The sequence below is a fragment of the Rhipicephalus microplus genome, chromosome 9 (genome assembly GCF_043290135.1).
Source record: "Rhipicephalus microplus isolate Deutch F79 chromosome 9, USDA_Rmic, whole genome shotgun sequence".
In the NCBI taxonomy this organism is placed as follows: domain Eukaryota; kingdom Metazoa; phylum Arthropoda; class Arachnida; order Ixodida; family Ixodidae; genus Rhipicephalus; species Rhipicephalus microplus.
Genome location: NC_134708.1, coordinates 51,828,453 through 51,853,452, shown reverse-complemented (window position 1 = coordinate 51,853,452; position 25,000 = coordinate 51,828,453). Strand labels below are relative to the sequence as shown.

General features: G+C 46.6%; 3 protein-coding genes across 4 annotated transcripts in view; 1 reads left to right on the top strand and 2 right to left on the bottom strand.

The window, feature by feature from the left end:
• BicD (Microtubule-associated protein Bicaudal D) overlaps nt 1-3,851 on the top strand; it is a 39,538-nt gene extending 35,687 nt beyond the window's left edge. The window contains exon 11 of the mRNA XM_037415887.2: nt 116-3,851. Within this exon, the coding sequence (XP_037271784.2) occupies nt 116-933 (818 nt within the window). The 3' untranslated portion in view covers nt 934-3,851. The remainder of the gene's footprint in view (nt 1-115) is intronic.
• Nucleotides 3,852-4,201: 350 nt separating this feature from the next.
• Nucleotides 4,202-5,589, bottom strand: LSm7 (U6 snRNA-associated Sm-like protein LSm7). Its single transcript, XM_037415888.2, has one exon. The coding sequence runs from the start codon at nt 5,446-5,448 to the stop codon at nt 5,119-5,121; it is 330 nt and encodes a 109-aa protein (XP_037271785.1). The 5' UTR covers nt 5,449-5,589; the 3' UTR covers nt 4,202-5,118.
• Nucleotides 5,590-14,284: 8,695 nt separating this feature from the next.
• Nucleotides 14,285-24,995, bottom strand: LOC119163823 (putative serine carboxypeptidase CPVL). 2 transcript variants are annotated; one of them, XM_037415886.2, is made up of 4 exons: nt 24,641-24,995; nt 20,086-20,275; nt 18,021-18,351; nt 14,285-16,436 (listed from the first exon to the last, which is right to left on the bottom strand). In XM_037415886.2, exons 1-4 carry the CDS (start codon nt 24,883-24,885, stop codon nt 15,628-15,630), a joined length of 1,575 nt encoding a protein of 524 aa, XP_037271783.2. In that variant the 5' UTR covers nt 24,886-24,995; the 3' UTR covers nt 14,285-15,627. The 2 variants fall into 2 exon arrangements, with proteins under 2 accessions (XP_037271783.2, XP_075729763.1); XM_075873648.1 differs by having other exon boundaries at nt 20,086-20,227.
• Between the last annotated feature and the right edge of the window lie 5 nt (nt 24,996-25,000).

Here is a 25,000-nt window from a genome sequence, read left to right as displayed (position 1 = left end):
CCTAACTGTGCTTATTCAACTCTTTCAGTGTTCTTACTCTCTGTCGAGTTTGGCTGCTAATAGGTAGGAGAATTGAAAGGATTGTAACCTGTCATTCTCTTTCATTTTTCTGCAGCGGCCATTGAGGATGCGCCTTCTTCAGAGAAGGCACCTGCCGACAGCTCTCCAATCGAAAAGCTCAAAACGGAATTGTTCCGACAGGCATTGCTTCGCGAGAACGCCGTCGACCCGTCGCAATGCGCCACACTCAGCGAAACGCTTCGCGACCAAGTGCGGCATCTGCGTGTTGCCGTGGAGACAACCATGGAAATGGGGCGCAGCCGCGCTCCACCCATCGGCGACGGCATGGCCGGCACTGCCGAAGAGGAAGAGCTCCAGGAGCAGGTGATCAAGCTCAAGTCGCTCCTGTCGACGAAGCGTGAGCAGATCGCGACTCTCCGTGCCGTACTCAAGGCCAACAAGCGGACCGCCGAGGTGGCTCTCACTAACCTCAAATCCAAGTACGAGACCGAGAAGGCAGTGGTCAGCGAGACCATGTCGAAGCTCAGGCACGAGCTCAAGTCGCTCAAGGAGGATGCTGCAACGTTTGCCTCATTGCGAGCGATGTTCGCAGCACGTTGCGAAGAGTACGTCGCCCAGCTTGACGACCTCCAGCGGCAGCTTGCGGCCACCGAGGATGAGCGCAAGACCCTCAACTCGTTGCTCCGCATGGCAATCCATCAAAAACTTGCACTCACGCAGAGGCTTGAAGACATGGAGATGGACCGGGAGCGGTCGCACATGCGCAGGCACACGGGCACGCCGCGACGCGGCCCCTCGCAGCAGAGCGGCTCGTCGGCGCAGCAGCAGCAACAGCAGCAGAGAGGCAGTCCCCACCACTCTTCGTTGCCGTTCTTCGGTTACGGCGGCAGTCACCAGCGTAGGGACTACTGAATGCGGGAAGCTGCAGCAATGATCGATGCACAATTCGAGCAGCACGCTCCGTGCAGCAATTGGACAGGCATTGCACCAGGATAGCTGCCTTGACGAGTCGGAGCACAGCCAACAAAGCAGCTCTCCCAATGTCTTGCAGATGGCTGTTCATGGCTGTTGAACAGCTGTGCCGAGATATAAAAGGGAAACATCGAAAACGAGTGGTTTTCCTTACTTGGGCAGCTTGTGCAAAAGCTGAAAATCGGTAGCTGCTATTTCTTCGTGCATAAACGTAATGCAAGGGCAGCTGATAGACACTGCTCCCTCTACAAGCCACCATAGAAACGACTGATATGAATTTTATACTAAAACAAGTAGATGGCATCTACCATGAGGCGCTCCATGAAGATGTACGGCAGTCATGGCCACCGACTACATTTTCAGATTGAGACGACGGAGTGATCTTTTTCCCGTTGGTGATTGGGAGGTATGGCTCGGCAAGAAGTCCTTGGCTTCCGCGGGGTAGTGCCAGCATTATCTGGCAAAGCTCGGTGCTCGCTCTCATCATTCTGAAGACGCGCATCGTAGTTCGACACAGACTGAAACTACTTGTTTTTAAGTCGTGCTTACGTCAACATTCATGCGTGACCACAGTAAATGCGGGACAGACTCATCCGGCCCCTCTTTCAGACCCTTCTATCAGCATGATGGGAATGAGTGCAAGCAAAAATAAGTGCGACTTTTTTCACAAATGTCCTGATATTCCCAGTCATGATGAATCTGTCCAAGGTGCGTTACAGTGCTTCGGTGTTTTTCCGAAGTCTTGTCGTCGAACGAGTCCACGACAGTTTATGCCATTTCAAAACCATCCTGCGCTGGCTACTTCGAAGATTGTTTGAAAAGAACCTTCAAAGCGAAATATTGCGCCAGGGTTGAAGCAGCTATTTTTCACTCGCACACAGCTGAAAAGTGTTCTTGCTATTGTGTTGGGATGTTGTGCAAAGCGACTAGACGTCCACGGGACTGAAGGTTATTCAGATTGGGCTTCTTTGGCACTTTGTCAGCCGAACATGGCCAGCTGGCTGAGCTACTCGGGTGCACTGTCTTTGGCCGTTACGCCGCCCACTACTGTTGCTGTTAATAGGCTTAAATAATGCGTATGCTTCGCGAGAGAGAAATGTGTGGTGGGTTCGTACTTAAATGGGGTGTCGGCAAGATCGACATTATCGAGAGCTCTGGGTAGATGGCTGCAGGTTTATTGCGTGGCATATCCTGTTTTGACGTTAATACGGAAATTTACGGTGCCGCCAATTCGCCCTGTCGCTTCACCGTGCAGTATTTTTTGAGTGGATAACAGGTAGCACTTAGCATATTGAGACACCTGCACCCTTCGATTTCGTTTTATTCCCACGGTGAACACTTGTCCATGATCAGCAATCACAGATGTTCATAGGAGTAATTTTTATTTTACTTGTCCCATATTATGGAATTGAGTGCATTCCAGTTGAGGGGAGAGCTAGGGAGGGCCAAGGCCAATGCCAAAGTGGTATTTACAAGTGTGTGTGTGAATCGTGTTAATATAATTAAAATATTCCGTTTTATATTTACGTAGGTAGCATGTGTTACAGTTTGTCGTCCAATTTTATACGCAAGTTCACGTGTTGGAAGAAATGAGTTTACTTTTCGGCTAGGTACCAGTAGCATTTCCCTTTTTACTTTTTTTTTTTTGTGGGACAATTTCTTGTATCGCCTGTGTACCGACGATGGGCAGTTTATACCCTGCCCCCTATTAATGATTTCCCTAGTGACTCACCGGCATTATTTGGTGGCAGCTTACGCGTTAAGGATGATTGTACAGTGGTAGTGTTTGCACTTTATTTCTTTTACATACAGTTGCGCTAGCCATAGCTTAGCTAGTTTTATAGTGTATGGAGAGAAAATGAATTTTGTGTGCAGCTTGAAGTTTCTTATGTTCGTTTTTAGCTCTGCTCACTAGCACACACTGTTCATTTTGGAGCTATAAAAATGCGCTGAGATTCCCTGTTGGCTAATACTGTAACCAATTAATCATAATTTATCTTACATGCTTGCCTCTAATGAACTGTTTGGAATACGTGTAATACGTATTATGTGTTTGATAGTTTCAGTCAAAGTGATACCTCATGCGCCTGGCACCTCATGTTGTTGGCAGTGTGCTTTGGTTCGAATGTAAAAGCTGGAATTGAAGGACGAAGTTTGCATCGGAACATGTTTTCCCGAGGACCGCTTCCCGTTTTTGCAATGATCTGTGCAACTGCATTTGAACCGTTTCTTTTGCGATACGGGCAATCCGCTGCAGCTACGACTTTTTATTCCGATCAGCCGCACCCTCCTAGACTAGTTAATTAAAACGAATTTTACTGATGCCAACAACCTGAGCAACTACGCGAGTGTGTGCTGTGCATGTAGTGGAACTATTAAAAGTGCCTAACTACTGACTGTGCCTTCCCATGTACCACCTCCCCCGGTCTTTTTTGAGTTTGTACAACTGTTCTTTTGTCTCCCGTCTCCCCCGAGGCTTGAATGATGTGCAGTTGAGTGTTTCTAGAACGGCAGTACTACTTGTTGTAAAGAAGAGAGGTACTGATTACCGAGGATATTGTGGCTTTGTTTTGGGACACACCGCATGCAGTGCTTCTGCATGGCCTTGTTGAAAAAGTGGAAGAATGGAAGTACCGTCTGGAGTTGGCCGTCCTGCTGTGTTCTTTTTTTTTTTTTTTTTTTTTTTTGGCATTGCAGGGCACACCGACGAAGTTTCGTCCAAAATGTAGCGTTCTTTTTTTTTTTTTCTGTCACTGTCTCTGTGGACTCTCTTGAGAACTGCTTGCTTTGGAGTGGTGTGTTTATTTATATTTTATGCAAAATAAAAACTACAAGGTGCTTGTTGTGAGGTGACAACATTCGAATGCATGATGTGCGAGATCGTCGTTCTAACGTTTGGCTGGTTGCATGTGGCAGCACATGTGGCTTGAAAGGTACTGGCGTATAAGTGTTTGTCAGGCTTAAGATAAGCTGCACACAATTTCTGATTAAATGAGCTAATGCTAGTTAGTATGCTAAAGATAACTAGCCTGATGCATATTATAGTATGTTACAGCCTGAGAATAAATGTATAGCGGTCACTGTCCTACCCAGGCAGAATTTGCATAGTCTTTCTGAATGGTTGTCTGTTATTTACATGACGTCAGGCAGGTTACACACATTTCAAGCATATCACTTGCCCGCACAGGATCATGTTCATTTCGGTCGGTTTAGGTTGAAAAATTTTATTCCTTGGCAAATTTCAATAACATTTCCGTCATTACTGGTCTGCAAAACATGTTTCCACAAGGAACAATGAAATAATAATTTATAATGTGCATAGTATTTGCATTACTAACGAAAACGCGCTTATGGTTAGAACGGAAATTGCCAATCCTTTTGTTGCACAGATTCATGACAGGCGCGCTGCAGTACTGGCGGCAGAGCGTGCACTTTTTCTTGGGTCGTAACCGATTATAGTAGGGTCACACATGTATCACATTATATTACCACAGAATTCAAACAAGCGTAAGGCTTGCTTGATTAGTCTACCATATGCATCCACCGAGAAAATGCATCAATTATGCCCACTTAACACCTGCAATGGGTGTTTATATTGCTAAGCACACATTATGGCTTTTAATTTGGTGGTAGTTAGTGGTTCAGTACAGTTAACTTTCAACTCTGTTAGCATATGTTACATACGAAGAATCAAAACGTTGCGTCGTGGGAGAACTATGACCCCGACACTAATCAGCGAATTCATAAACGAGTTCAAATCTTAAGCCGCGATTTGGTCCGACATTAACGTGACCAATAAGCTCCTTTCATTGCCTTGGGCACCCTCATGTGCGTTCGCATGTTTATTACAAGTTTTTGGCGCGGTTTTAGACAAGCCACGCGCCAAAAGCGTCGTTTTAGAACTATTGTTATTTTGAGTCTGGGCTGACCGAACTTAATCCCCGCGAACTACTAGAGGTACAACGCCGCATGAGCCGAAAATTTGATCAATGAGGTAAGTGTGCGATCATTTATTCACACACGCGCGCACGCATAAACATAAAAATGATAAAGCAGTCGCACCATTCAGATTGGATGAGCAAACAAAAACATGCTATGCACCATGAAACAGCACATGCTTTCATCTCAGCCATCATGTTGCACGAAGGGGTTGGGTATGGATTCCATGCCGTCAACGGGACAGATCACAACCACAGCCGTCCCACGACACACCACCAGTCCGAGCGTTCTCGTGTCGTCGGTGAGCTTGTACGGGTCGTCGGGGTCTCGCAGGAACTCCGTGGCGTTGTCGATGACCAGGTTCAAGAGCGGGTCGTAACCTTTGAGGATGCCTGTGGCCTCACGACCACCTTGGAACTTGACGCGAATGGCTTTGTCCAGGTACTTGGAGAGGTCGACGATGCTCTCTTTCCGCTTCTTTTCTTTCTCTCCGGTGTTGGTCGCTGCCGCTGCCATGATTAGACAGCGAACAAATGCGCCGCTAGACTTTGTAATTCGAAATGAACGTTACGAGCAGAGACAAGCGGAGACAACGCACAGCACGCAGCCGCAACGTTGGCGGAAAATCCTCGCGAAGCTGGCAAATGAACACAGTCGTGAAACTGTTTTTCAAAAGTTCTCTGTACAAGATGATGATGATAAATGCAACAACTACTTGCGCCTGCGCCAGCTATGCTGTTATAGATAATACAGGGCGCTTATATTCCGAAAAATTTGAACATCAAGTTTTATTATACATCTGTCATAGTCAATGTCACCAGGCTATAAAAGACTGCGCAGCTTTATTCGTTCAATGTGTTTTGAGTAGGGTCAATGGTAGGGTTTATGCACTACTTGTTTTTGGCTTACTGACTGTCTTTCAAGATTACGTTGTAGCCAACATGGGGTTGGGTTCGTAGGCATTTGCTTTTCTCTTTTGTGACACCTCTATTTGTAACGCGCTTGTCGATGTTATTGTCACGGTTTTCCACGTGGTTTTCATACGTCCGCGCTCGTTCCTCGCGGGACGCCTAGATCTGCCGGTCGCTCAATAGAGGTGTGCCTTCTACGAAATTCGAGTGGCGTTCGATGATGTCAAAGCCAAACGCGAAAGGGCGATACAAGGATAGCTGCTGTTTCGTGCCGTACTGCAGGAGCGGCTACCGGTCAAACCTACAGCGCGCCTCTCTGTTCCGCGCACCACGGGACCCGGAGCGGCTCGCGGAGTGGGAGGAGAGTATTGCCAGACCGGACAAGAAGTTGACATCGTCAGCGGTGGTATGCGAAAGGCACTTCGAAGAGAGCGACATCGAACGCACGTTCAAGATAGTCGTCAACGGAGTGGTCAACGAGATCCCCAGAGAGGCACCTCTCCTGAAGCGAGATGCCGTCCCGACCATTTTCGACGATTACCCTCCCAGTATCCGCCGCCAGATATTGAGGAAGAAGCTGATGATGGGCGTTGGCGAACGACAAACGGCGTGCGAAGCGAACGGAGGGGATGGGATTGGCGAAGCGTGCTTGGACGTCGGCGCCGAGTCTGACAGCCGAGACGAAGTCGGTTTTGCGGGTGCAGTCGACGACGCTGAGTCAGACGGCCAAGACGGTGATGATCTTGCGGATGAAACGATGGTATCGTCCGCCGAAAGTGAGGACGTTGAGTGTACTGGTTCCGCAGATGAGGGTAGCACCGTTTGTGATGACGACCAAAACAGCAGTTTTACGCTCCCGTCTCCTGAACGTTCCGTCCTTCACGCATTCGAAGGAATTCAAATTCCATCAACGTGGTCGAGGGTGCCTTGTCTGGCCGAAGGCAGCCTAGCCTACGCCCGCTGTGAAATGGAGGCGAACAATTTTTCGTCCCTCTTCATCGAGAGGATGGTTGTCTTCGGAGCGGTATCGGCCGATGACGGCTCGGCCACTGCAACCGTTTACCTCAGGGGCAGGGAGAGTTTCAAGGAAGTTCTCGGGTCGCGGTGCGAAGCGGAGGAATTTATCAAGGACATCGATGTGGTGTCCCTGTGTGAGGGATGTAGGGTAAGGCCGACGTCGGCGAAGTTCACAACCTACAGAGACATGTATTTCGCAGAAAGATGCCTCATTATTGCTGGTGCAAAGGGTGAATCGTGTGGGCGCTGCAAACGCGTGCAAAATCTGACGCAAAGACAAATTTGCAAAAGGAAGAAGTGAAAGTGCTCCCGCTCGACGATCAGAAACCTCATACACATTGCATGGACTCTTACCCCAAAAACAACATGGTTCGTCAGTAGGCAGGCACCAGTGGCTCAAGTGAAAGATTGCAGTCATTTCTTACTGGGAGCAGCTTGTTGTAATGAGCTGCTTAGCAAAGGTTGAGAAAGGAATCGGAGTGAACAAACAATTCATTGTGCTATAATTGTGCGATGGCTGACGTGTTGGAACCCTCGGCTTTACAAGCACGACAGACAAGACGCTGCAGTGCTTCGGCCCTAGCGCGGGTGCAGATAAAAGTACGTTCACAAAGTGGGTGCTGGCCTGAGCCATGTTAAGTCATATTATGATTAGCACTCACACACTCGGCTGCTGTTAGGGGCTTGCTGTCAATGAAACAATGTGGAAGGAGCTTTAAAGTGAAGTCATAGCATCATAAGGTGGGTTGTAAGCTTCATGTGCAGTTGTTATGATAAGCAGATGGTTAGCTTTAGCTTGAATGCGAAATTGTCAACCTTATATTTTTTGCTATTCACGTGACATCATACTTATTTTGTATCCCAGAGAATGGTGCAAAATGGCACGCTGGTAGGTCATGGAACAACAAAAGGCTGGATTTCCGCCGACATCGTCAGTGGGCACGGGAGCAGCAAAGGGGCCACAATGGCTCGAAAACCGCCTCTTCTTGTACCACAGGGGTGTAGCAACAACCCATTGTACGCAGAGAGAAGTAGCAATCGCTGTTTATTGCTGTTCCCGTACCTACTGGTGCTTTGTGCCGTTCTGACAGAGTGTTTAACCTGTGCTGAACTGCTACTGTTGTCCGGGGACGTCGAAACAAATCCTGGTCCTAGTTCTGAAACTCGCACTGGTTGTAGTAGCAGTGCCGAAGGTACATCCAGTAACGACGGTGACAGCGAGATTATGATCATTTTGAAGACTTTGCAAGTGCAGTTAACAAACATACAAATCAGCGACACCGAATTAAAAGACGGTGTTGCGCAGGTTCGCGCCAGCCAGCAGAGTATGGAGGCAGGAATGGCTGCTATTGGAAGTATACAGACAGTGGTTGAAAATAAATTGCAAGCCTCAGAATGCATCGAGGGTGGTTTACAATTCTCGATTGATGATATTGAAAACCAAAATCGTGAACTCCGATCTCGCGTTGATGAACTCGAAGATAGGGCTAGAAGGGATAATTTGATCTTCCACGGCTTGCCTGAACAAGAAACCTGGGATCAAACAGAAGCAAAAATCCTTGGCTTTAAAAGCTTTAAAACGAAAGAAAAAATTCTTCATGAAAAAAATAATTTCAAAGTGCGCAACGTAAGCAATACTGAGGGCTTTTCGCCTGCAACGTGCCTAGTTCACAGAAAACTAGTACCCTTTGCTAAGTCTCGGCCTAACTCTCCGTCCTTCAAATTAAAATATAACAGACTGCTTTTAAACGATGCATACTACTCCTATGACCCCGTAACCGATACGGTGCTTGAGGCAGCCATGCTTCGTTCACACAAAAGCGATGTTCAGGAAGTGACTGCCAGTCCTTCTGAACAAATAAATTACTGTATCACCAAGATAACAGAAAGCGAGGGGTAGTGGTACTGGTGCTTGTTCACCACACGCTTCTATTTTGTTCACAAATATCAGAAGCCTAATCAGCAAGCGCGCAGAACTGTCCGCAGCTATTATTTCTTCATCTGCAGATATTATAGTCTTAACTGAAACATGGCTCCATAAAAATATACGCGACTGTGAAATCTTGGATTCTTATAACCAGTTTCACTTTTACCGCCGTGATAGGGAGGCAAGGCAGGGAGGCGGTGTCCTCGTGGCTGTGAAAAAACAACTCGAATCATTTGCGCTCAACATACCGTCTGGCTTAGAAATCGTGTGGATATCTGCAAAGCTGTCACATTGTAGGATAATTTTGGGTGCTTGCTATCGTCCACCTAATTCGTCGGCTACATTCGTTGCTGACCTTCACGATGCGATGAACGCAGTTGTATCCCGATACCCCACATGTCCTATTTTTTTATTGGGTGATTTCAATTACACAGACATTGACTTGTTGGCCGCAGTACCTTTTCCAAGACCGTTTTCATCTAGTACCCAACAATTTATAGACTTTTGCTTAGCCTTTAACCTCACACAAATAGTATCAGAACCTACAAGAGTTACGCAAACTACCGCAAATATATTAAAATTAGCTCTTACAAACTCCCCAGATCTCTGTTTGGAAATAACATATATGCCCAAACTAAGTGATCATGTCCTTTTGAATTTGACCGTAACAATACCAGTGCAAAAATGTTCTAAAAAACAAAAAACCATTTGAAATTATCACAATGCCAACTTCTCAGAAATTAATTGTGAGCTGCATTTATTTCTTATTGATTACTTAGACGGATTTGATGAGCAATCACTGGAATTCAACTGGGCATTATTTAAGAACAGGATCATTGAATTGACAGAACGCTTTATACCTACTCGGGAAATTACGTGTAATCTGACGGCTCCTTGGTATAACTCCAACCTAAAACGACTCTCTAACCGAAAAAAACGTCTGTACTGCCGCGCCAAAACATCTCGTAGTAGTTATAGGTGGTCATTGTACCGTTCAGCAGTCAATGAATATGTTACTGCGGTCAAAACTGTAAAACAAATCTTCCTGACCAGTACGATGCCTAGTTTTTTGCAAAATAATCCTAGGAAATTTTGGCGCGTCATTAGCCCAGCTGACAGCTCTTGCATTACTCTAACTGACACAAACGGTGAACCTATACCTCATGAAGAATGTACTAGTGTGCTAAACAAAGCGTTTTCTGTTGCATTCTGCAACAATCCCTCTTCTTGTCTACCCAGTTTTAAAAGCCACGACTACATACCGATGTACCCTCTGCAGTTTGACCCTAATGGAATAATCAAAATAATTGACTTCTTTGAAATTTATTCCAGTTCCGATGTAGATGGTATTAATTCCAAATTCCTGAGAAGTACTAAACAAAACTGTTCTATTATCCTAGCGAAGCTTTTTGAACAATCCTTAGAACAAAGTAAAATCCCTGCTGATTGGGTAGAAGGGAGGCGGTACCAGTCTTTAAATCTGGAGACAGACAGTCCCCCTTTAATTACAGGACAATATCTATCACTATCATACCATGTAAAATTTTGAAACACATCATTTACTCTCATGTTGCCAACTTTCTCGAATCCAATTCATTGTTTTACTCTGCGCAGCATGGATTCCGGAAGTCTTTTTCGTGTGAAACCCAGTTAATTTTGTTTACTCACAAAGTTCACTCTATTCTTGACAACCGTTCATTTGCTGATAGCATCTATTTCGATTTTGCTAAAGCATTCGACAAAGTTCCACACGCGTTACTCCTATTCAAGCTAAGAAATATTGGTCTTGATACTAGCATATTAAATTAGATTGAGTGCTTCTAGTACATCGCCAGCAATTTGTCACAGCTAATGACACCAGTTCATCTCTAACCCCGGTTATCTCAGGTGTACCCCAGGGCACCGTCCTTGGGCCATTACTTTTTCTTATCTATATCAATGATCTGCCCCAATGTATCTCATCTTCAATACATTTGCTGACGATTGTGTCATTTTTCGGTAAATTAATAATGATAGTGACATACAACACTCCAATCTGACATTAATGCGATATCCCATTGGTGCAATACATGGCAGATGGTTCTCAACACTACGAAATGCAAATCAATGCGAGTTTACCGCATCACTACTAACGCACATTCGTATTACCTTGATGGTAACATTCTTGAAGCGGTTCCTTCTTATAAATACTTGGGCATTCATATCACTACTGACCTATTTTGGAATCTTCACATTGAAAGCATCACCAACAAAACCAACCGCATGCTTGGCTACATAAGACAAAATTTTCATTCCGCCCCTTCTTCGACAAAACTGCTCCTTTTCAAATCTCTTGTACGTTCACAACTCGACTATGCATCACATATGGGATCCATGTACTGAAATTCTTAGTCATTAACTCGAAATGATTCAAAACAACGCCGCACGTTTCATTTTTTTCTATCAGCGAGCAGCCAGCATATCCGGAATGAATAGTAACTTGGGTCTAACATCTCTGACGTCACGTCGCAAAATTGCATGGTTGTGCTTATTCCATAAGGTATTCTCACACAATATGCTTCGCCATGCTTTACTTACTCCACCTTCATACATATCCTCGCATTTAGATCATGTTCATAAAGTTGGCGTTCCCTCTTGCAACACTAAGGTCTTTTTCCATTCCTTCATTCCCCATACCTCTAGCGACTGGAACCACCTTCTTTCTAACATTACTACAACCTGCAACACAGATGTGTTTCGTACCGCTGCGTCTAATATTAAATTTTAGGCCATTTGTTTCTGTATAACGCTGCATTGATATCTGTGAAATTCGCTTGTCCAATGTATGTATTTTTTTTTTAATGAATGCCAAAGATTGCCACCTATGCTAACCTCAGCCGCGTTTTTCTCATTGCAACAGGAATATTGCGACCTTTCTGAACCGTATAACTTGTTTTGTAGAGGTTATAGCTACTTCTGTTCTGCTGTTTGTACTGCAGTTTCCTGACTTGTAATGTATTCACTCACTCCCCTCTTCAATGCGATTCCCTTGAGGGTATTCAAAATAAAAAAAAAACTCACTTCACCTGTGCATGGGTAAGCTATGCTCCTAGGAAATGTGCTGTCGACAACAGGTTGTATAGCTGCTGCTGCACTGAAAAGCTGTGTGATATAATTTTTTGGAAATTGTTTAATAATGGCAAGGTTGCAAACTTGTTCTTGAACGACCACGTGGCCACAATGGTTTCTTGTCCACCTTTGCTATTCTCACTGTCAGTGCTATCTCTTGGAGCTGCAAACTCTCAACAACTCTCTGCATGACAGGAATGCACCCAAATATTTGTAATCATGTAATCACTCCTTCAAACAGTGCCAAGTGAGAAAGAGCTTTAAAAATGATATAGTTGGGCATAGTGAATGAGACCCAACTCTTCTAGGGACCCACGGCCAGAGCTGTCATCATCTTGGTGTTTTCATGCATTGTTGACTTACCGCTAAACAATGCTCAACATTGGTAGCTTCAGACAGAGCAAGCTAAAGATGAAATTGTGATTTGTGAAAGTACTGGAAACAAACACATGATTGTTCTTTTTTTAACTGACACATGATGCATAGTACTGCCATTTCACAAGAGTAATATAAAGGTATACTGAACAGTGTTGACAGATATGAAAGAGAACACTGAAATAACTTTCAAGATTTCGTAGTGGCTCAATGCCGGCAAGCTTTCATGACAATAAGTGTTGAAGTGAAGAGGCACATTCTGCAAATCCATACATCATTCTCGTATCGGGACTAAAGTGCGAATTTCAGTGTTCAATCTTCTATGGATCCTACCTGCACATTACTATGCACGTTTTCGTTTGAAATATTTTAAGAGACAAAAGGTGTAGTTTCGAGGCAAGCAGGACAGACATGTCTATATATTAAATGTAGTAGTGGCAACTACTGTACTTGTTCTATCTAGCTTTGCATGTTTACTTTGTTACTTGCCATGATGTCATTTGGAATAATGTGGCAGCCAAGTAGAATATGTTATGGAATGTATGTACTTTTGTTGCATGAACTTGTAGAAAGGCATAACGATGCAAAGCTTAGTACTGTTTTACCACACACTGCGACCTACTAATAGCACTCATAGAAATGTAACAGTGTCGTTTGCCATATGTGTGTAATTTTGGCTGTATTTCATTAGTGTCATGCAGGTAATAATTCTGGTATGCCATAAATGTCTATCAGTTAGTGCCAGGAACAGATGATGCCAACCAAGTTGTTTGCTGCATGGTTCTTATGTGCTAAATTTTGTTTCTAATATCAATAATGATGCTCACATACTAGTATTCAAAACAATGACAGTTATCTCTCCTTTGATGAAAACATGAAGCTTGCTTTATTTATGCACATGCAGTCTGTTTATTATGTAGAGACTTTTGACACATTGAAAAGGTATATTTGTAACTTGCATACATGATTTTTCTGAGTAAATGTGGTTCTACATTATGATAAAAGGCAGTCGTAGTATAATTAATGTGGGGGTAAATTAAAATATGACTGGCTGTAAAACTGGAATTGCAAAAACACAATCTCTATAGCCTGTCAGCTTATGTGTGTATTGATTAGCAGGGGTATTCAAAAGTGTTAACTTCTATTGCCTTACTACTGATAAGATTCCAATTTTTCACTCTCGAGTTCATAGCTGCACCCTTGCGGCTAAACTGATTTTTTTTCGTTTGTTTACTGCATGCGCCTAACTATGCACATGGTGTGTTGAAGCGAATGAAGCCATCGCTTTCCGTTCATATATCCCTTCACTCGATGTCTTTATCAAAACCATCAAGCATGTTTCATGTCTTGCATAAAGACTGTGAGGCACCCATCCGTGGCATTTTCTACAGCGTCAACCGACAGCTGCGCCTCTTGGCGTCATAACGCTGCGAAATTCAAGCGTATGTTCGCGAGTGATTGCCTCCCAGACTGCCTCCAGGTTCTACAAGGCGATGACATGATAATACTTCGGCTCCCCGTGATACACTGATTATTTTTCTTTATTATTTTCCCCGCCCGGACTAGATGTAGTCGTTATAGGAATGCGCTGCTAAGTGCATGTTCTGGCCTAGCTGCAGCTGCTGGAATTTGATGAGGGCAAAACGCAAAAGGCATCCCTATACAATAAATTCAGGCGTCCAGTAAAATAACGTACTCACGGGGTCAGAAATTTAATCTAGCGTCCCACAACATGCAGTTCCTCGTAACCACGCTGGACTTCAGCCACGTAACGGCACTCCCCGTAATTTATGTCAGAAAGTGTGGTTAAAGTTTTTACCAATTAGGCTTTTGATATTTCGGCAGCAGCTGACACCATGACGGAAACCAAAACAAGCGCGGTGAGTTAACAGCAGCTACGGCTGGAAAGAAATTAGGTGTTTCTTTATATCAAATGAAGATAATGAATGCAGGTTTTAAACGGCTAGACTTAACGCAATAAATAAATCGGAAAGATAAAAATCGGGCCAGGACCGACAGATAAAAAACACTTTAGTCATATGGTACTGTACATCACGTCCACGATCATTGTACGGGACTAACGTGAAATGCGCATACACAATTGAATGATCGTGACTCATGTCTTAAGAAAAACAAAACGCCACAACGAAGGCAGGTTGACTGCCATGAGACAATAGCTTAGTTGGCCTCAAACAATGCTCATGGCAGTCTTGACGAGATGCGCAAGCACTTTGCAACAGCCTGTCTTTCATAGTGTGCTCGTATCCACGTACTTGATAACCTTTGGCACATCACCGTGTACGCACTCGATCCAGAGCAGGTAACATGGGCAAAAGCTTTCCAGGTTCGTAGGTTGCTCGGAAGAGGCGGCGCCAAGGATTTTTTTCTGGGTTGGGGGGGGAGAGAGGCGATGACAATGGCGTTTCTTCATGTGGGAAGGAAAACACAGAACTTATGCCTTGTGTTTTGACTAAGATTGCTCTTGGGGGGCGGGGGGGGGGGGAAGCAGAACGGTTGTGTGAGGGCTACAGCACACCCGTGCCACCCTCCTTTTGCGCCGCCCCTGTTGCTCGGATGGACGATTGTCGCCGTTCATTCTTTCCAAGAGGGTGAACTCAGTCGATCGTGGAAACACTTCTGCACTTGAGGGAGTGTACTGGTCGGAACCAAGGATCTACTTCGATAACTCTCAATTTCGGTCGTTGAAGCGATTTCCGACATACGCCTTCTGTCGAATTTATACGTCCACGACACAGCCGATCCACGTGCTCATCCTTGAAGGGCTTTCTGGTTTCCCCAGCGTGTGTGTTGGCCTGGGAATCGGCATGCGAGTCAGCTCATGCCATCCACGGAAACTGTCTGCTCACAGATACACACATTCGCCACTACTCCGGCCGCTATACAAGGAGATATGAGCTCTAGATCTGAAAGCAGATCACTTGTGGATCACCACACGCAATTAAGGCCCCACTATTATCACAAGATTTAGAAAATTTCTGATGACTGCGAGCATAGGATATGCTCATGCACTGCAGTACTCCAAAACTAATTTCAATTCTCATGTGTTCTTTGGGGCCCTTTGATGGATAGCCAGTGGACATTCGCAACTGGCTGTCCGACTGAAATCCTGTTCGGATATCCACCAGAAAGCCACCTAGTACATCCCGTCAATGGACCTTCCTTGTACGTCCAGCGAATGTCCGTGCTGTGTCCGCTCTGGATATCCGAATTTTTCGACCTTTGGATTCATAGCGGACAGCCGACGGATATCCGTGGTTACTTGGGACTGCTCATTGCTCGGCCCGTTCGCACCGCACTATGTAAAGACACTTCATTCGCCAGAACGGTTCGTGATGCTCATGCGTGCCGCGCCGTCAGGTTGTTCATCAGGAAGCGTCGCATCACTTCGTCGGTGGCCCTGGGCTGGTCGAAACCCGGGTAGTGTCCCGCTCGAGCGACCACCACGAACGAGAAGTCGCCCGCCGACGACACGTACCCTGACAGTCCTTCCTCCTGTGGTCCCGCGTAAAAGGGCAGGCGACGGCCGTGCCGGAACTGGTCGGCCCGACTCCACTCGACGCTCCTGTAGTACTCCTCGATGCGAGCCGCCGAGAAGATCGGGTCCAGCTGACCAGCGTATGCTAGGAACCTGTAGTTGTCCATGAGCGTGCTCATGATGTTGGTGACGTTCCTGAAGTAGTCCTCGCTGAGCTGCTGGTTGATGAGGGGCTCGCGCAGGAACTCAGCATTGCGACCCACGTGCACTGCGTCTTTGAAGACTTCGCTGGCGACGTAGTCTCGATAAGCCGCGAACTCGGCCGGTTCGACGCTCTGCAGCGCGTTACCGTCGTAGGAGTAGCCGGTCATCCTCTGGAACATGGTCGGGGCGCTCCCTTCGCCCGTTGAGACGAACGCGGTTTTGAATAGGAGCTGCAGTGCCTGCAGGGTGCGGTTTCCGGCTACCATCTGCCTGATGGTTTCCATTCGTGTGGTGTACGCCTGCCAGCCCTGGTGGTCGAGCAAGCTCAGCTGGTGGTAGTAGTCGGACAAGTCCAGCAGGTCCGTGACGGGCCCAAGAAAACCGACGCCGCTGATGACGCCTCGCAGGTTTACTGGGAGGTCCGGGTTCGAGTGCAGTCGGATGGCTATTGCTGCTGCGGCCCTAGCTGCAAGCAAGAAGAATAATGATAATTCAAGTCGCTTGCTCTCGGCCTAGGCCTACAAATGTACAATTTGGCAAGAAAGTGACAGAGTTAGCCACTAGTCAGCCCTACATAACGCGCGTATGTCGGTACTCTGGTAGCCTCAGTTTGCTTCCGAGGAATGTCCAAACTGCATGTTTTCTACTAATGGTTGATATGTGGGGTTTGACGTCCCAAAACCACGATATGATTACGAGGGACGCCGTAGTGCGGGGCTCCAGAAATTTTGACCAAGTAGGGTACTTTAACGTGCACCCAATATGAGCACATGGGCCAATAACATTTCGCCTCCATCGAAAATGCTGCCGCTGCAGCCGCGATTCGATCTTGCGACCTGTGGGTCAGCAGCCGAGTACTTTAGCCACTATAGACCACCGCGGTGGGGCAAATGTTTCTTATTAGGATTGTGTACAAAGTCCTGTCCAAATGGCTTTCGATGAGGTCATTTCTTTTTCAAACGTGACAACAGGAACGGCTGGCCTTTCAATGTGACAGAAGTTTTTTTTTAACCAATTAAGTTATAACTTTGTCGGGCATGCCGTGAACGTATTACAAGTGGAGGGTCATATTTTCTTTCTATTTTTTGAAAAAAAAAAATTATTGTTGATCATTTCTCATACGTATCAGATCTAACGAAATGGTATCGGGATTTACTATTTATAAATAAGAACGTTTCGGACTTGTTATGGCAGGATAAAGAACTGGGTTTCATTTTTTTTATTTAGGCATAAACGCCAACGAAGGTTGCTCGATGGATATTTTTGCGGAGGTGAGATGCATATATAGATTGTTTGTTCAACGTCGCCCGACGAACCTTGTTTCGGCGGGCTGCTGAAAACATTTCAAGGGATTTAAATTTATCTGGAGTCGCTCATTACTATGTACCACATAATCAGACGTGGATTTCCGGCACACAAATCACATTGCTATTATGAGTTTGTGCGTAAGGAATGGAAAGTGACGTGTTGAGGCAGCAAAACAACCGATTCATATCTTGTGAAGCACCATAGTGTCTAACTGAAAACACTTGTTTTTTGCAACAGCTGTGCTCGTCGTCTAATGGAAGGCTTATTACCAACGTCGCAAGCAGATTACTAACCGAGACTGCTGTCACTCCCATTCCTTCACTCGTGATGCGTTCTTGCGTATTATGAATCTTTCAGTGAATATGACTAAGAGAAACAACAAATGATGGCGCTGGCTAACACTCCTATTAATAGGCTTTCATAAACAGAAATACTTGATATAGTGGACGGTAAGACGACCGCCGATCGGACGCGTTATCCAAAGTTTATAAGCTCAGTACCGGCCGGCGGAAAGTTGTCTTTTTGTCCATTTGAATACTGTTACACTTATGTCAGGATCACTGCACTGCAGTTAAAGACTGCAATTAATCTTTCCTTTACATTCTTTGGCTTCGGCTTCATTACGCCGTGTATATACAAAGAAACCAGCCCTGGATCTACTCCCCTTCTTTCGTTCATTAAGGAATTACAGGCGATATTGTCACGTATTTTCAAAGTACATTGCGAAGCGTCACGCATTTACCTCCGTAGGACTCGCCAGCAACGTAGAAATCACGACCCTTGTACTCCGGGAACAGCTTGAAGAACTGCGCCAGGAAAACGTGGATGTCTTGGGCCATCTCTTCCAAGGTCGTCGGGTAGCCCTTGAGATCGTCGGTCCGGCTGAACCCGGCCCCCACGGGCTGGTCCAGATAAATCACGTTCGTGTACTCGCACAGCGTGTACTCCCGGGGGTACAGCTTGCCGTGGGCGTCGATGGCGACGGGCCCGTTTTCGAGGAAGTAACCGAAGAGCGAAGAACTGCCGGGGCCTCCTTGGAGCCAGAGCAGCAGGGGGGCGTCTAAGTGGTTTTTCTGCAAGTCAGATAGCGCTAAAATGATGGAGCTGAAATAGTCGTAAGCTGTATAGACGTAATAGCTCTATACGCACTCACGTGAACCTCGTAGTGTTATAACTTTTCGTCCAATCGGTATGCCTTTTTTAAGATAAGGTTCCATGAGTCACCGATTTCGGTGGCGGCAAGTGCCGGAAAATATCGTCAACGATTCTCCGCTGGCGAGCGTACGGAGATTCGGAGGTATGCAAATGATGCCCTCGAAAGTGCACCGGTTGCATAAGTATATTTGTTTGCACTGTTTTCAGTTGTTGATGCTCTCTCGATCGTGAGCTTCCTTCTCGGCGATCAGTCGTTTACGATGTGGCAATCTGCTTTCATTTATTGAGATCACTAATCATGTCACGTCGCCACACTTCATTGTTGCTGGGATGCGAACGTTGTTGTTGCCTGTAGTAAACGCAGAGTTTAGGGCCTTTCCACGCGCTTCCCGCACAGCCGCAACGCACGTGCCGGGACCCCTACCGCACGCAAGCGGGGGACAAATGAGCCAATTGGCGACGCTGCGGAGGGTGAAAGAGCGTCGCCAATTGGCTCATTTGTCCCCCGCTTGCTTGCGGTAGGGGTCCCGGCACGTGCGTTGCGGCTGTGCGGGAAGCGCGTGGAACGGTTCTTAGCCCTGGATTGAAGGAAGCAGTCAGAAGGGAGCATTGCTCAATGGGAAAGAAGGTAAAGTACGTCGGGTACGCAGAAGCCAGGCTTCGGTTGCTGCCCGCATTTTCCTCAATAGGGGCAGGGGCTCCCGATCTCTTGTCATTTTTGTTTTCTGCTGGGAACAGGGTACAAACACTGCCCTGAAACGCTTCGGAAAAGAAAAAAAAAACAACATAATTCTTCGTCTTCGTGGCAGTGCGACAATGCCTTTCCCGTGCAGTAGATATTAAACGAAATGTCAACGTTGCAAAACGTTATGTTCGCTTTTGCGCAAGCGCAGTTTTTTAGAGTCGAGCGCAAATCATACATCAAGCGTGCTATAGGAGCAGATCTTCCCAACGATTCGCTTTCATCGAAAGACAGCCAGTACGTAACGAAATATTTCCTATTATGTTCGATCACTGTTGATTTCATTCATTTACAAAACATGCATTTTATAAGCGCACCGCGACAGATACTGTACATCTCACGACACATACCCTTACGCCTCGCACCATTCCTACGACGCGACATTCTATCGTAATGAAGGTGTGCAGATGTTCCTTCTGTGACAGACATTGCTCAAGTGTTTGCGTTCCGGTGATTGTATCGAAATTTTATTTGCAAGTGATCTATAAACTGCGGTAGACCTGGAGCACCAAGTCGGGGTAGTTGGCGGAGGTTCATCGCAAGGGCTCTCTTAATTGCGCTAGCAAACAGGGACATGGAAGAGGGACGGAGACTGGACTTGGAATTGTGCAGACTCAATACTGAATTTTCGATGGATTAAAGAGAACATATACACAGAGAATAACTGTACGAAATAAGTTCATTGTTCGTACAAAAAAAAAAATACGGGGCCGTCACCAAGCATCAGCTAAAAACGGCAACCTGCACTAAGAGAACACAAAAGAATGCGGGGACAGAACGGCTGCGGACTCTACCCTGCATTGGCAGTCGCTAATGAGATAAAAGGTTACGGTGATCGCCATGTCTGGGTACCCAGCGCCAAGAACCTGTCTGTGACGTCACGTGAACGCCTTGCTTACGGGAATCTTACCCTGGCCTGCACGTGCAGGAAGAAGAGGTGACTCTGAAGTGTCTCGTTGACGGTGACCAGGCCTGCGTGGGCTTCAGTTCCGGTCTCCTTGTTGGAGAGCATGGACACCACACTGAGCTGCCGGACATCGGTGGTCTCGTCGCTTTGGACATGGGGAGTCAGGTAGAGGGCGCCTTCGTCATTGTGGCGCCTTGAAGCGTTCCGAATGGAACATGGGTGACATTGTATTCGTCACAACTTTAGCCATTGTCCCTGTTCATAATGCATGACTGTGACACATTTTGATGCACAGAATAGCTCTGCAGCTATATAGCTTCGCATTAAAGTGTGGTAAGACCGTATCGGATTACTAGGGGAAGCCCCGCCGTGGTGGTCTAGTGGCTAAGGTACTCAGCTGCTGACCCGCAGGTCGCGGGATCGAATCCCGGCTGCGGCGGCTGCATTTCCGATGGAGACGGAAACTTTGTAGGCCCTTGTTCTCAGATTGGGGTGCATGTTAAAGAACCCCAGGTGGTCGAAATTTCCGGAGTCCTCCACTGCGGCGTCTCTCATAATCATATGGTGGTTTTGGGACGTGAAACCCCACATGTCAATCAATCAATTATTAGGGGGGAAAGCTGCTTGTACAAAGTAGTTTGTCATTCAGGCATTACATCAGTGGGAGTAGATCGTTGCTGCTTGCCGTTAGACCAAGCCTTGCTAAACTTGTTCACACGTTATTCGCCGGGAGCATTTTGTGAAGTTCGGCAGGGCCTGTAGCAGCAAGCTGTGTAGCACATCACGTATAGGTTCACAACAGGCTGAAGTAACATACATGACTGAAGGCAATGAGCTGTACGCAATTGTGAATTCTCGCCAATATGTTGATTATAATGTTCGAGGACTTCACCACTGCCGCGGCGAAAAGGATCAGACGCCACAGTATGAGTGAGTGAATGAGTGAAACAACTTGATTGGGTCCACAATACACACAAGTCAATTAGACGTCGCCGAGGTATACGCCCACTAGGGGACGGTCAGGTTAAACTTGACCGCCCTCGTGCGTGCCCTCTGGACGGCCAGGATCTGAGAGGCGAGAAAAATTCTATGACGTGATATAAACGAAATATATAGGAATGTAAAAAAAGAAAGATGTGAGTAAACTAAATCGCAAGATATGTACGCAATAGGGAGAAAGATGTGTGAATACAGAAAAGCTGAGAAGTCGTCTTGAATTAATTCCCTGACCTGCTACTCAGTATGCACGCTATATGTAACAGGACAAAACCTAGAAAACTGTTAAGGAGATAATTGGTGTCTAAGTACTTTCGTGATGCTAGTGTTGCATCTTTTTTATCGACACATTGGAGTAGAACGCTCACGATGTCTACGCTTACCATGTGATAGAATGTTCTGATGATTTGAGAGGCTCGGTTAGCTTGTTTTCGGACATCTCCTGGTGAGCTGATACGATATAAGGGAGTGGATACCGCGCTCTTGCTACTTGAACAACATGACTTCCCGAGAATTGCCAGCTCAGGTGGCCAACATAACCTTCGTCCTATATCGCATTTTTTAAAGGGCAAAGCTCCTAAAGACGTGGGTCTGTCCATGAATGTCGCTTGTGACCGGTTCGTAATGACCTAGTCGGATGACTCACTAGCAGGTGGCGCTAGTGTGAGTGAACGACATACAGACGGACCGACGACTGACGGACGGACAGATGCACGGACGGACGGGTGCACAGAAGCATGCACGGACAGTCGGACGGGCGCATGGAAGCAGGGGCGCTCGGGCGGACTCGTGAACGGACGGACGGAAGGACGAATGAAAGCACGGACGGGCGAATGGACAAACGCACGGACGGTTGGACACACGGATGGTTGGACAGACGCTTCGCCCCATTTATCATTATTCACTCCGTGGATATGCTTTGATTTTTTTTTTCAATAATAGTAGGCAGAAAATAACATTACCCCACTCTAGTGAATGAATTTGGAATAGTTGCGCAAATGGAGCAGCACTGTAGCGTGCAGCAGCCGATATTCTTTACCTCGTGTGGCATTGCCAAGGACTTTTGAGGCATATACAGGAAAGCATGGTAATCTTGTCGCATAGCTGAGACCGAAAAATTTCGAACACTTGATAAGGCTGAGTGGTTACCCGTGGCGTGAAGAGAACACACCTAAATCTTCTACATGGCAGCTGATGGGGTGCTTTTAATTGCAGCCGTCTACAGAACCATTTCCTTCTCCATCCGCACGCACAGAAACTCCACTAGGAGGCAAGGGGAGGGGAGTTAGCAAAGTAAGCATTTTAACCACCACCGCATTATGAACAATGAAACACTGACTTGCCACCACCTTCGATGCGGCGTTTCTGAATGCGGGGTATGCTAACACTGAGTGGATTACTGTGTGGAAGCTTACTGATTAATACAGTTGCTGGATGATATTGACACTTTGTGCGCTAATATTAACACACTTCCGTGATTGATAAACTTGTTGATTAGTACACAAAATTGGCATAGGCCATTCGAAACGGCGATAAACACGAAGAAGTCTGCTTATTCTACACATTAGTGAGTGGTGCATCGCTGAATATTGTACAATGACCGCACCTATTTAAGTGACCACCACCATCATCATCATTATCATCATCATCAACCTGGCTACGTCCAGTGCAGGACAAAGGCCTCTCCCATGTTCCGCCAGTGCTTGCTGCTGCCAATTTATACCCGCAAACTTCTTAATCTCATCTGCCCACCTAACCTTCTGTCTGCCCCTAACCCGCTTGCCTTCTCTGGGAATCCAGTAAGTTACCCTTAATGACCAGCGGTTATCCTGTCTACGTGCTACATGCCCGGCCCATGACCATTTTAAGTGACCATGTTCACTTAAATACGCGCATTTAACCAAAGGCCTTGCACGCGTGCCATTCTATCTACATCTACGTCAGGCATGCAGCGTCACGTCAGTTACGTCTGTGCACGTACTCGTGCCTACTGACCGGCCGCAGTGATGGGAAAGGGATCAGTTTACAAAAGAAGGCGCCGCAACGGAAACGCTAAACATTTGCAATGCGCACGGCGTAGTGGTTTCGTGTCGAAGCGCGAACGAAGGCTCCACTTGGCGGGACGGCAAGCAGCGCCTCGCTCGCGGTACGGGAGTGCTTGGCGCTTTGTGAGGATAAGCGGCCCTACAAGCGACGAGGATGTGAATTCTACTATAGAAAGTAAAGGCGTTGTGTTTTCGACATTGATGTCGGGTTAAGCATAAGTCAGAACGATCTTCTCAAATACGTCCGCCTCGGTGGAACAGCGGCTATACGGCGCCCGGCTGCTGACCTTAGGTCGAGGGTTCGAAGTCGGCTGCGGCGGTCGCATTTCGATTGCGGTGAAATGGCGGAGGCCCGCGTAATTGTGTGATGTCAGCGCACGTTAAAGAGCACCAGATCATTAAAATTTTTGGAGCCTTCCGCTACGGTGTCTCATAACCATAGCGTGGTTTTCGGAAGTAAAAGCCCAGATAGCGTTAACAAACAATCTAAATCCCAGCAGAATTAGCGCTTGGATGACCGTGGTATTCCCGTTTAGGTGCAAATAGTAGTCCCATTTAGGTGCAAATTAGGATCGACTGTATGCAAATGTGTTAATTTAGAACAACATGACTTGGAAGGCACTGCGTTCGGGCTAGTTGATTTCGAAACACTCAATGTTGCATTCCAAAAAAAAAAAAAAGAAAATGAAGTGCGATGCTCTTTCAAGCGAGATTTAGTAAGTAAGCCTAATTAGTGTGTATTTAATTATTCTGCGGCCATGCATGCTCTCTTTTTACATAAAAAAGGGTCTGTATTCGAGTACCTTAGCCACTGTAGACCACCGTGGCGGGGCTGACATCGATATTTGCCGCTGTACTGAATATGTCAAGTTGTCAAAGATGAGCAGTAAACGCCAACTTGGCCGGACTCAAGTTCCTCTGGAATACATTCAATACATATGACATTAATATGTGAAGGTGTCAAAGATGTTGAGCAGTAAACGCCAACTTGGCCGGACTCAAGTTCATCTGGAATACATTCAATACATATGACATCGGAGCTAAAGGTCTTTTGTCTCCTAGTATAGTTTATGCGCATCCCGTTTTCTCTTGCAAAGGCGGACCGTTGTCGCGCCAACAGCACAAATGCTTCAGTTATTCTTGCTATTGGCTACCCGCGTGGAATAAATTCTGAATGAGATCTTAAAAAAAAAATCGGAACTGTAGGGGCAGATAGAAGCGTGAAGACATAAAAAATTCGTGAACTGGGCCGACGTTTCCACAAGCGGGCTTGTTTTCTACAAGGCTGCGACTGCTTAGCCCTTGTAGCAATTGAAGAAGACATCGGCTCCCGTACACCCCCTGTTTACTAATTTTTTTTCGCCTGTACGGTATGAAGTTTATGTAGGTTTACGTTGTCCCGTTTCACTAAGATAGCAAGAATGTCCCTCATCTAATGCGTTTACTCTGTAGCCACCGTGCAAACTCTGTAGTTTTGTCGCCTTCCCGGAAGTTAACGCTTCTACAGGTCTGCTCACCTGTTTCTGGGCACAGCGAAGGCTCCGATGAGCGCCAGGCAGACGGCGAGCAGGAGCACGAGCAGCACGATGATGACGATGCGGCGTCCCTTCATGGTGGTCGCCAGGCGACCGATCGCCTCGTCGACGCGCTCCCACAGCGGCTGGCCCTGCTCCTCGGACTCCGGCTGATGTTTGAGGTACGTGCTGGATTGCGGCTGGCCGGCCTCTGCCGCTGCGACGGCGGGGGGCGCCGACGCAGGCATGCCTGGGCTCTCTCCTCGCAGCCGAAGGCCGCGGCACGCTATCAGGGCTCCGCGCCGGCTGTCTGGCTGGACGCCCGAGCACTTCGGTGGCAGGCTGTCTGTGGGTTAACGGGGC